Source organism: Mandrillus leucophaeus, unplaced genomic scaffold, assembly GCF_000951045.1.
Source record: "Mandrillus leucophaeus isolate KB7577 unplaced genomic scaffold, Mleu.le_1.0 Scaffold19, whole genome shotgun sequence".
Taxonomy (NCBI): Eukaryota; Metazoa; Chordata; class Mammalia; order Primates; family Cercopithecidae; genus Mandrillus; species Mandrillus leucophaeus.
In genome coordinates this window covers 6,135,880-6,148,124 of record NW_012101920.1, presented here as the reverse complement: position 1 = coordinate 6,148,124, position 12,245 = coordinate 6,135,880, and the positions used below count along the sequence as shown (strand labels likewise).

The following is a 12,245-nucleotide window of genomic DNA, read 5'->3' as shown; positions in this document are numbered from 1 at the left end:
TTTTTTTTTTTTTTTTGAGTTGGAATTTCACTCTTGTTGCCCAGGCTGGAGTGCAATGGCACGATCTTGGCACAACCTCCACCTCCCGATTTCAAGGAATTCTCCTGCCTCAGCCTCCTGAGTACCTGGGATTACAGGCATGCGCCACCATGCCTGGCTAATTTTGTATTTTTAGTAGAGACAGTGTTTCTCCACGTTGGTCAGGCTGTCTCGAACTCCCAACCTCAGGTGATCCGCCCACGTCGGCCTCCCAAAGTGCTGGGATTAAAGGCATGAGCCACCACGCCCAGCATCATCTGATGGAATCTCACTCTATCACCCAGGCTGGAGTGCAATGGCATGATCTCAGCTCACTGCAACCTCCACCTCCCGGGTTCAAGCGATTCTCCCACCTCAGCCTCCCTAGTAGCTAGGATTAGGCACTCACCATCACGCCCAGCTAATTTTTTATTTTGAGTAGAGATGGGGTTTCACCATGTTAGCCGGGCTGGTGTTGAACTCCTGACCTCAGGTAATCTGCCCACCTCGGCCTCCCAAATTGCTGGGATTACAGGCATTACCACACCCAGCCTCTTATTCTCTTCTTATATGAACATGTCTTATTGGATGAAGGCCTACCCTACTCCAGTATGACCTTGGCTTAAATTACCTGCACCAACCCTATTTCCAAATAAGGTCACATCTGAGGTACTGGGAATTAGGACTTGGACACATCTTTCGGAGGCAGCATTCAACCGACAACAACTATGAAGCCCCAAATGCTTTCCAGCCTCAGCAAAGGCCAGAAGCCAAGGTGTCCTCTTCAACTCACCCACATTCACATGCTCTTTGTCAAGCCTGAAGGCCAAGATCTTCCTGGAAAACGTTGAGAAGCCACAGTAACACTCCATGTGTCTTAAAATACACACACAACACAGATTTGACCTCGTAAACATTCCTTGGACAGGGCCCTGGAATTATGCCTTTCAATTCTATTTGGTTTCCATGCTTTTCTCCTACCCATTTCCCCCATCTAGATGTTATCCAAAAGAAGCCAGGAAATTACAGCATTTATGTCTGTGCCAAAAATAATTGAGCGTTCCTATGGGCTCCAACTAAGAGTTACTTTTTGTAAAGCCTAAGGTCAGGTGTGTTTCTGCAGAAGATCATGTTCCGTGTTACTAGTGGACAGAGACTTTCAAGGTATGATCTGCCTTGTATCACTATGGACCTTGCGCGAGACAGCAGTCTGTATTGGCACACCTGGGAGGGGCGAGGTTTTGATGGCTCCAAGCATCATCAAGCCTCCCAGGGTGGTGACCTGCAGATTTCAGAAAAGCGACTGAGGACTACTGTCAACTGGAAGAGAAACCCAGGCTATACTGAGATCTGAAAAAGGTAAGTCAACAATTACCATTATCAGCGGGACGCAGTGGCTCATGTCTGTAATCCCAACACTTTGGGAGGCCAAAGAAGGGCAGACCACCTGAGGTCAGGAGTTCAAAACCAGCCTCACCAACATGGTAAAATCCTGTCTCTACTAAAAATACAAAAATTAGCTGGGTATGGTGGTGCATGCCTGTAATCCCAGCTACTTGGGAGGCTGAGGCAGAAGAATCACTTGAACCCAGGAGGCAGAGGTTGCAGTGAGCTGAGACTGCGCCATTGCACTCTAGCCTGGGCAACAGGGGTGAAACTCCGTCTCAGGGGGAAAAAAAAATTACCATTATCATCCAAGAGCAAGATCTACTCCTGGGAAGAGTAGTATCCACGTATTGCAACATCAGAATGCCAAAAGCAAACTCTTTATCTCCAACCAGGGGAAAACCCGTACTGCCCACTGAGCTCAGCTGGCTAGGGAGGACTCTGCTAAGGGTCCCGACTTCACTCCATCACCTGTCAAACACAAGCAAAAGAATCTCAGGGCTGTTCTTCCCCTTTGTGGCATCGGCAGCTGTTTCCAAGTTCTTCACCTGCTTGTTAAGGAAGGCAAATTAAACTGCCACTCCATGACACCCCCTACCAACTTGCAAAAGGAAAAGACTGGAAAACACTCAGAAGTCCTCGGAAGTAACAGCAACCTCCTTAGTCAGGCACAGCAGCCAACGTTTCCCCAGGGAATCTCGACGGGCTCCAGAAACCCAACCGCTGCCATGTCATCAGAGAAGTTTCTCTTTGTTTCTCACACACCCATGACCCTACCTTGTTTTGTTTTTTAACATTCAAATATAGGAACCTTAGGTCTCAGAGCTTACCCTGACACTGGACCCCCAAAAAGAAAAGAATGACGGCCATTGTATGGAATCATTTCAGTGAAAAACAGAGCAGTCATCCCTCTTCTAACCCACAACTTAAATTGTGCACACGTGGAAGGTAAAACAACCGAGAACTGCTATTGAAAACACTCTCTCTGCCCTTTCAGGAAATCTATAGGTGCCCTATCTCCAGGGCCTGGGACACCTTCCAAGTGCCAGGTACCGGGATGGCCAAGTACCCAGTCAACAGATGGGCAATCCTGCTGATACAGTCTCTCACATAAGTGGAATTCTAGGCAGCATGTACCTTCAGACAACTGATGGAGTTTCTTTCAGTGCAACCAGGGAAAAAAAGGAAGCATATCTTCATTTCTTCTGTCAGAGGGCCAAGACATCAGTGATATCATGTGCCTCCACAGCCAGTGTGCCACAACAGCACAGGGAAGAGGGAAAGGGAAGGTGATCCTCACTCATATGGGGCTTGAAACAAAACCTACCCTGGGTCATGAGAAGCAAGGGGTCCACCAACCTAATGCCAAAGGGCACTGCACCCTTCTTTCACAAGCAAGCAAGAAGTTTCCAGGAAAATCTGCAAGGGAGCTAATGTTTCAGTAGGATCCTCTTGAGGGGGCCTGATTTTGGGCCACAGCGTCAGCTCAGGTGTTGGGAAGAAAAACTTATTATTGTGCATCAGACCCAAGAGCTCAGTGGCAGTCCCCAGACTTCCAGTGGGGATGCGGAGAAAGAACCGGGCAAGTAAGAAGCACAGCTTATGATTCACTTCAATCCCTGGTTGATTTGGGAGCATTTCCAGAACACTGTCTGTGTTGCAGTTCGGCACAGCTCCTAAAAGCCAGACTCTGGTCCAAAAGCAAGTCAAGATGCTGATAACAGAATAGCCCTTTTTCCTTCAGCCCTTTACCCCCATAACTTCCTCTTAACACTCAACATTTCAAGCCTTGATTGAGAAATAACTGCCAACCTAAGGTCTCTTTTCACTGCTCCAAAGCAAAGCAATTGTGATCTTGTCATATCAACCAAATAAATCCAACTTAATGGGAATGTTTGGTGGCCAAGGACGAGGTGCCAAGAGCAAAGTATTGGGTTGGCAGAGTTTAAGTTACTTAAAAACATCCAATGCCAACATTAAGTCAGGAATCGCTGGGCATTTGGTAGAGAATTATGAATGAAGGATTATAAAACTGGCATTGAAGCAATGGCCTTATCCAATGGGGAAAATCCTATGGCTCCCAGTTCCCTTTGAAGCCAGGTCACACATGGCAAACTCTAAACACATCACTTCCTGGAGGAGATGCCAGGTCGCTTCAACTGGAGATCAAGTACCCGCAGTGTGCATCGCAAACACCCAGCAAGTACATTACCCCTGCCAGACTCCTCTGCTCCCAGAGTAGAACAAAGACGCAATCTCTGGTTTACCCTGCAGGCAGACGAAATGAAGAGGATGTCCTGGGTGGATGAGCACGATCTCATTTCCAAAGAGAACTTAGATGAATGGAAAACACTGACATGCTACACTTCCACTGCTTGCATTCGACTGAATGCCAAGTCCTCCTAAGAAACACCTACTTAGCCAGGCGTGGTGGCTCACACCTGTAATCCCAGCACTTTGGGAGGCCACGGCGAGTAGATCACCTGAGGTCAGGAGTTCGAGATCACCCTGGCCAGCATGGTGAAACCCTGTCTCTACTTAAAATACAAAAATTAGCCGCGCGTGGTGGTTCGCACCTGTAATCCCAGCTACTCGGGAGGCTGAGGCAGGAGAATTGCTTGAACCTGGGAGGCGGAAGTTGCAGTGAGCCGAGAACGTGCCATTGCACCCTAGCCTGGGGGAGAAGAGTGAGACTTCACCTTAAAAAAAAAAAAGAAACACCTACCCAAAGAAAATCCATAATCATTTCACTTCCATTCTTGACCAGCGTACAGTATACTGAGTACGGTATGTCAGTGCACCTGTTCTCAATAGAGTAACCTTCCATGAGACATTGTTCCCAAAACACCGGCCCCTCTTAGAGTCAATAAACTGTCCCTCAGGCATTTCCCAACCCCTCCAGGGTGGGGAAGATGATTCTATCCACCTGCAGTTGAGAGACACTGATGAGAGCGTAAGACCTGGGGTAGCTGAACAGTCTCACTAGGGAGAGAGAATGAAACTTCAGGTTCCTCCCCAACCGCACACAAAACTTGCCTGCTCAGGATATTAACTAAGCCACAGTCAAGCCATAAATCAGCTCTGCCCTAATTCCATTCACCCGAAAGACTAAAAAAAAAAAAAAAAAAACCTATAGCCAGACTTTCCAATTCTAACAAGAATACTTTTATTATACACTTATCATACACACAACAATTATTTGGGGAACATTTACAGGCAGAGAGTTCAATTCCAAATCTCCACTTCGCCCACACACACTGTACTGCACACTCACCTTAAGGTTCAGCCCAACAGGAACGAGACAAAGTTATTGCTTTCTGAACAGAGAGCTTCAATTAAATAGAATCTTCCAAGCTAAGAACAGAGCCCAGCATCCTCTAATTCTTAATACCCTGTATATATCTGAATAAAAGCTTACGATGTGTTATAGATTACCCCATCACCATTAAAAGTTAATATTAAAATTGGATCCCATGTCTCAAAAAAGTTGTAAGAAGTGCACCAGTATTTACAGACCCCATTAAATTATGCATAAATAAAATCTGTACACTCAACGCACTGTTTCTTAAAATACAGAACCTCCACGGGGACTTGGGGGTGACAAGCAGCAACAAATTGCTTCATGCCTACCCTTTTCAAGTTTACTCGAAACATCTGAAATAAATATGCAAATAAAGCTTCAGTACCTTAAAGGAACATGTCATTTCAAAGAGTCTCCCATTTGAAGAGTTAACTTTCAAAGTTAAAAAAAAAAAAAAAAGGGAGGAAAAAAATCATCAGCAGGCTTCGTTTTCTACAAGTTTCCTAAAACCAGAAGGCCCCCTTTGAACACGGGGTTTAGAGTGTGTCAAATACCACCTATTAACTAGTTGCTAAGCAGATAGAACCTTTGCCTCCTACCAGAGGACTTGATCTCCGAAGAAGCTAGATACACATTTTCTTTTTTTCAAGGTAAATATTTAGCGAACACAAAAACCAGCCATTACCTTAACACTGAAAAAAAAAAAAAGGAATTGTTCATCTGTTGATCTAGAACACATCAATCTGACATTTCAATGGCTAAGTGTGTGGGTCTGTTAGCCCAGGGAATGTATTTAAAAGATTCTAAAACTCGTAGCACCACTTTCAGAGAAGGAAAGAATGGGGTTCAAAAATAATAATAATAAAAGCTTAATGAATAAAGAGCCAGTACTTGTCACCTTCTGATAATAGGTCCAAAGTTAGGAGACAGCTCAGCGCTAGAGAAGCAACTAAGGAATCCAGGAGCGGGTGATCGCTGCGATCCAGAACCAGTGAAGACCCCTTAAAGAGTAAGGTAGGTAAGAAACTCTTCCCCAGGCCAAGAGGGGTTCCCAGTCTGTGCGGTGGAGAAGGATTTTTGCAGTCCTGTTCCTTCCCGACTCTCCGAACCTTTCTTCGTCCCAATTTTATTTCCTGTGCTTCTCCATTTTCTCCAGGGTTTTGTTAGAATCAGCTGGACTCTGGTCTCCGGGGTTCACGTAGGATTTGTCTATGACAATCAGGGCTTCTTTGATGTAGTTCTGCAGGGCAGACACCGCGGCACAGATGGCCTGGCTGCCAAAACCGTGGGTAATCAGGCTGAAATGAGACAAGCAGTTCTGTATGTTCGTCTCCAAGACTGGGGCGGGCCTGCTTGTCCCGTGGGGTGTCCGGTCTTGGCTGAGAAGTTCTGTGAATTCTTTACACAGTTGCCTGTGAAGACAGTCAGTTGACTCCGTGAGTTCCATCTAGCTCCTTACAGGTCAAGAGCATAGAACCAACTACCCTGAGGATGACGCCTGGGAGGCAAGCAGAACCGCTTCAACCAAGGAAGGAGAATTTAATACTAATAGCCAACTGCTGCGCTTAGCACCTATTCTGCGCCAGGCCCTGAGTTAAGCTGTTTTAAAGCACTATCTTGTTTAATCCTCACGCAATTAGAAAAGATAACAGGATTAACTTAACCCCAGTTAACTGGCCAAGGTCACCAGGACTGGTAAAAGTAGTGGGGCCTGGATTCCAACCCAAAGCTTAAGGGACAGTTTACCTTGGTACAAGTTGGTTCCAAAAAACAAATTCCCTGAGGAACCCGGAGAATGAAGCATCCCCCTGAAACACTCACTCCTGACACAGCCTGGTTCACTGCGCTCTCTTTTACCCCATTTCCTGGCTTGACTAGTTCTGCTTCATTTACCATGATTTTAAAATCAACTTGCTGTTGGTTTCTATGGGAAAATCCACAGCTGCATTAAGTCGTTTTCGAGACAGCTAATTTGCCCACATCTCCTACAAACCCACCCTGATCTTTACATTTGAAAGACAAAAATCTTGCTATCAGGAGGTAGAAGGCACACAATCTCTCTTTACTGGTTGGGACAAAACAAATCGGGTTTTCAACACATTTTTGGAAGTATGCAAACACAATAATGAAAGGGCAGCTCAACTATTTTGAGCTGAATAACTAAGCAGCTCAAAAGTACTCATGGCTGAGTCATGCACTCTTCTAAATCAGACAAAAAGTTAATGTATTTGACTTTGTAAAAGCAGCTTCCTTGCCATTTTCTTTTGCTCCGCCCTATTTTATTTCAAGAATATTTCTTTGTTGAGCCATCGGGACTGTGGAGGGGGAATCTTCTCAACCTCAAGGTCTGGAGCATTGAGTCATCATCAAATTCAAGTTCAGATACTTACTGGGCCGCCAATAGCATGTTCTTCCTAGCTGCCATCTCATTTCGTCCTCCGAGATGAGGTCTGGTTAAATATTCTGCCACTGGTTTACTAGGAAATTCGGCTTCACAGACATAGGCGAAGTCCCTAGCCAAATGAACAGCTTCACCTAGAATAATCAGCAACAGGTTTTAAGGTGGCTGGTGGTCACTGACACCAAACTGCCCTTTTCCTCTTTTTTTTTTTTTTTTGAGATGGAGTCTCGCTCTGTTGCCCAGGCTGGAGTGCAGTGGCCCAATCTCAGCTCACTGCAAACTCCACCTCCGGTACTCAAGCAATTCTCATGCCTCAGCCCCCCGAATAGCGGGGATTACAGGCATGCACCACCATACCCAGCTAATTTTTGTATTTTTAGTAGATACAGAGTTTTGCCACATTGGCCAGGCTGGTCTTGAACTCCTGGTCTCAACCCGATGGCTCATGCCAGGGATTACAGACATGAGCCACTGCACCCGGCCCCCATTTTCTCTCTTTCTAGTATTCACTGTCTACCAGTCACACGTTGGTTGCATGCAAGAATGAAATCATATACAGGGCAGAGAACTCAGCTGGCAGGTAGAACTTTCTAGGGATTCTCAGTAGGTCCTCCACCCCAGGAATAGAGGGTGGAGATCCCACAATGTGAGCAGAAAAGACTTTGAAACTTTTAACTGCACAGTCAAGTCAGCCCTCTGTATCCATGGGTTCCGAATCTATATTCATCCAACTTCAGATTGAAAATATTCAGGGGGGAAATAATGAATGGTTGTGTCTGTACTGAACAGAGACTTCTGCCATTATTCCCTGAGCAATACAATGTAACAACTATTTACACAGCCTTTACATAGTGTTAGGTATATATAAGTAATTGATGTAGAGATGATTTAAACTATAAGGAAGGATGTGCGTAGGTTATATAACAAATACAACATTTCGAACATCTTCAGGTTTTGGTATGGGATCTGGAACCAGGGCCCCATGGATACTGATACAAATAAACTTGAAAAATGTTTACCAGTCCTCTGCTCAACAGATAATCAAACATACCCATGTTTTCTCTTTATATGAAGTAGTATCATTTTGGGGAAGCAGAAAAATTTAAGGGCTATAAACATGTTTGACAAAAGCAAACTAGTCACTTCTCTATAAAACGACAACAACGTCTGACACTTCACTGTTTTTTTAACAGCGCCTTCTTACTGAAGGGGCAGATCTCCAGAGTGTTTCTTTTAAAATGGGAGGTGTGTGTTTCCTAAACACCAACTTGGAGCACCCTTTTCCCCGTCCGAGCCAGTGGAAGAACTGAGGGAGACAACCAAGGGAGTGATCTCCCACCCAAGAGGAACCCTTCCCTGGCTCCCGGGCGCAGGACTGGTGAGTTTTTCAAAAACCCAGACGGTGGAGGGGCCCCCTGGGTTGACTGAAGCAGCCTTGGAGAGCCATTGTTCTGGAACACACTTTCTTATTCAATCACCCTGCCTGGCTCGCAAGAAACCCCAGCAGAACCAACCGCCGATTCTACAGGCAGGACAGCTGTTCTCAGACAGGCAGCTCCTTTCTCCTTGCCCTGACCTCCAAAGGCACTCGTAAAAGGTAGAGCAGGGACTCTGCCAAGTCTCTTTGAGCACCACAGTCACGCCATCAGAGCAAGGAAAGAAAGTAAGTCTTCAAAAGAGGGTACTGCCACGGGGAGCCCGTTTCTCCTCGGCTTCCCCTGCCCACAGTGAGAGCCCTAAGCCTCTCTCAGCGTCCAACTCCTCCTGGGAGCAGTAACAACGTGCTTTGTTTTGTTTTTAAAAAATGATTTTACTTTCCCCTTCAGCTTCTTTTAAAGGTTGTGTTGCATTCTTGGCTACTGTCCAGGTTGGGGTAAAAGGGCCCCCCATTCAAGAAACTGAAATGCTATGTCCTACTATCTTAGCACTGGCGAGAAGAACTTGTGCATGGGCCAGGGGTTCGATTAGTTTCTTTGGATGGGAGGAAAGAAAAGAACTGTGAATCGGGCCCAGTCATATTGTGTACAAGAGGTTCTCTTCACTGACCACAATCCTCAGCTACAAAATAACCCACAGCTACAAAACCCAGAAGCAGTACTTCTGCTCACCAGTAAGTAACCAGCTTTTATTCAAGGTGTACCAAATGATCAGCTGTTATCTTTCAAAAAAAAACTGGTTCATTTAACAGGAAATGCCGACACCCCTACAGTATGGTTTCTTAGGTTAGGAAAACCAGTTTCTTTCCAACAGTGATTCTCTGGGGAATACAGAAGCGCCTACCTGAGCAGCCAGATACTTAAATGTTAACTTATTCGATAAAATTAACTGTGATTCATTGCAATAAACTTAGAGGACAATTCCAGTTGCTTTCATCTGTACTTGCAACCAAGTTTTAAGAGTTGTTTTCTAGTTTTTCTGCAAGAAGTATTAAAGACACGGGCCCAAATTAAAAACATCACAAACCAAAAACAAAACCCCACTGACCTTCTACTAAGGATGTCAGGAGAGTCACGTGAGCAGCTTTCCGTCTCCCAGCAGGAAGATTCAGCCCAATCTTGTCCAACTTCTCCCGCAAGGACCGGCCTCCATTTTTCGACTTGGCTCTAAGAAAAAAAAAAATTGACTGGTTACTCTCAAAAAAAAAACACAAAAAAACACACACACACTTTAAAAATTCTAAACTCCTAAAGTGCTGCTGTCAAAGCTGAAATCCGTCAAAGACTATCTACATCATGTGCACCATAATGAAAAGTGATAGCAGGGTCCTCTTTTAATTAGTCCTGAAAGATACAAAATCAATCTTTCCTAGCATCAAACTTTGCAGCACAGAATATTTCAAATTGTATGGGAGCAGATACATTTTCACTTGTGAAACTACAACAGCCCCACAAAAACTCCCTGGGGAAGAAACCCAGGGTGCTCCCCACCTTCCCTCAATACAGATGCTATCACTTCATACATGGGATCAAATTCTAACCAAATGAGAATTTGTGAGCGCTGTTTTAGCACTTCCTCCCACATTTGGCACTTTCTAAAAGAGAAGAAATGTACTAAAAACTCTAACCTGATTAGAATTCAGTGTTAGGCATAAAGTCACATAAACGTTAAAAATACCTCCTGGGCCTCTGATACACTCACCGTCAACTACCCAACCACCATGCCCAGAATTGTTCCCCAAGTACCTTCTGAGAACACCTCCCAGTAATGAGGCATTTAAGCATTCAGGTGGGGACAGTCGCCTCTGTACTTCAGCCACTGTCACTTTGTATTTAGACGTAGAGCTGAGGAGGGACAGTCTTCCAGGGACTGAGCAGAAGACCTCGCTGGGGTTCATTACGGCCCCCACCAGCTCCTTCTGACACGGGAGGCTCAGAGGGTTCTTGGTCATGGAAATGGGACCTGTGAATGAAGGTCAGAGCTGGCAGTCACAAGAGCTCTCTCTGAGCAAAAGAGACCTTTTCAAAAGCACTAACCAAAGCGGAAAGTGATCTTCAGACAAGCATCGTTGCACACTCCAGGATCCACTGCAGGCCGGCATTTCTTTTGACAGTCTCACTCTGTGGCCCAGGCTGGAGTGCAGAGGTCTGATGTCTGCTCACTGCAGCCTCAGCCTGCGGGCTCAAGTGATTCTCCAGCAGGCGCCCACTACTACATCCAGCTAATTTTTTGGATTTTTAGTAGAGATGGGGTTTCATCATTTTAGCCAGGCTGGTCTCAAACTCCTGACCTCAAGTGATCTGCCTGCCTTGGCCTCCCCAAAATTACCAGGGTCAGCCACTGCACCTGGCCATGGCTGACTTTTTTAAAAAACCCCTACTTCAGAGACAAATCTAATCTGAAATTCACAAGTTAACACCTTGGGAAGTTAATTAGTGAAGATCCCAAGCTTGGAGAGTTTCTTTCTTTTTTTTTTTCCCTAGCAGCTGCTGAAAACTATTTAATTAGAACATTTGTTTTCAGAAGACTGCTTCAATACTAAATAAACGGTGAGTTTTTTCCCCACCCAAGAACAACCAAACTCATAGGACACATTAAGATTCTTTGCCAAAATTTTTCAATGCAATTGATCACAGTAAATTTAATCATCCAAACTAATAGGTTCTAAGTTTACTGAAAATTTTTAGTCTTTTCTGAGTCTTTCTTCAAAATCAATTTTTCCTCCATCTTCAATCTATTTAAGCAGTTCAAGTAACAGACTGTAACTACCTTCAATTTAGATCTACTCTATTTCCCAAAATAGTCAAAATGGTAATCCTGTCAGTTAAGTAACTTAATTTCATAAACCACTCACTCACCAAGTAATCCAGTTTTCCAAATCCCCTCCTCCCCCAACCTGCAAAACCCTCCCTCTGACAGATCATTCCAAGCTCAGTTCCTTTTAGAGGTATTCATTTGGTAGGCCAAATTGCTTAAAAACTTTTCTTGCAGGTCAGATTTAAGGAGGTTTTACATACACGTGTTTGAAATCAAAAATAAAATCACAACTTACTCAACAATTAAAATTTGTTACAGAACCAACCACTCAAGGAAGGTGTGACTGTGACTTTTTTGTTGTTGTTTTCCAAATTAAATCAGTGTTCACTCGCTCTGGAAGACTTTCTCTCACATTGTGAAACACCCACTGGAATTCAAGGAGTAACATTTTTCCAAGAAAAAAAACTAGGCAGTAACAAATCCGGAGATTAAGAGGCAGCGCCTAGGAGGTCGGAGGGAAATCCCCTCCTTTCACTCCTAAAATCTAGCTTCCACGAATCCCCTTCAGTCCCTTCTACCACAAATGTCCCACGTTAATACCCCCAACCTTGCCAGTCAACTTCACAAGCCCAGACTGTGTGACCAGAGGAACACGATGCCACCTTGCTAGTTACCTTTACGAATGACTGTCTGATCGTGCAGCAGCAGGTGCTGGTCGTCGACATTCTGGGGGAGAGAGGACAAAATTCCCTTAAGTTCGGGGGAGCCTAGAGGGGTGCAGGGTGGGGGCAGAAGGCCTCAGGGCGAACAGGTCCGGGCAGGAGCCGCGGCGCCGCTCACCTGCACCTCGTCCATCTGGTGAGCCATGTCGTGGAGTCCCAGGTTCTCGGCCAGGCCCGCGGCATCCAGGGCGTGTGCGTGGGGCAGCAGCAGGTCGGAGCGGCG

The 12,245-nt window shown here is 45.2% G+C and overlaps 1 protein-coding gene across 1 annotated transcript in view; it reads right to left on the bottom strand.

The window, feature by feature from the left end:
- Positions 1-4,552: 4,552 nt before the first annotated feature.
- Positions 4,553-12,245, bottom strand: part of TFAP2C (transcription factor AP-2 gamma (activating enhancer binding protein 2 gamma)) — a 10,122-nt gene continuing 2,429 nt past the window's right edge. The window contains exons 4-9 of the mRNA XM_011978179.1: positions 12,141-12,245; positions 11,975-12,026; positions 10,289-10,505; positions 9,591-9,709; positions 7,096-7,240; positions 4,553-6,117 (exon numbers count right to left, since the gene is read on the bottom strand). Coding sequence (XP_011833569.1) covers positions 5,832-6,117; positions 7,096-7,240; positions 9,591-9,709; positions 10,289-10,505; positions 11,975-12,026; positions 12,141-12,245 — 924 coding nt within the window. The 3' untranslated portion in view covers positions 4,553-5,831. The remainder of the gene's footprint in view (positions 6,118-7,095; positions 7,241-9,590; positions 9,710-10,288; positions 10,506-11,974; positions 12,027-12,140) is intronic.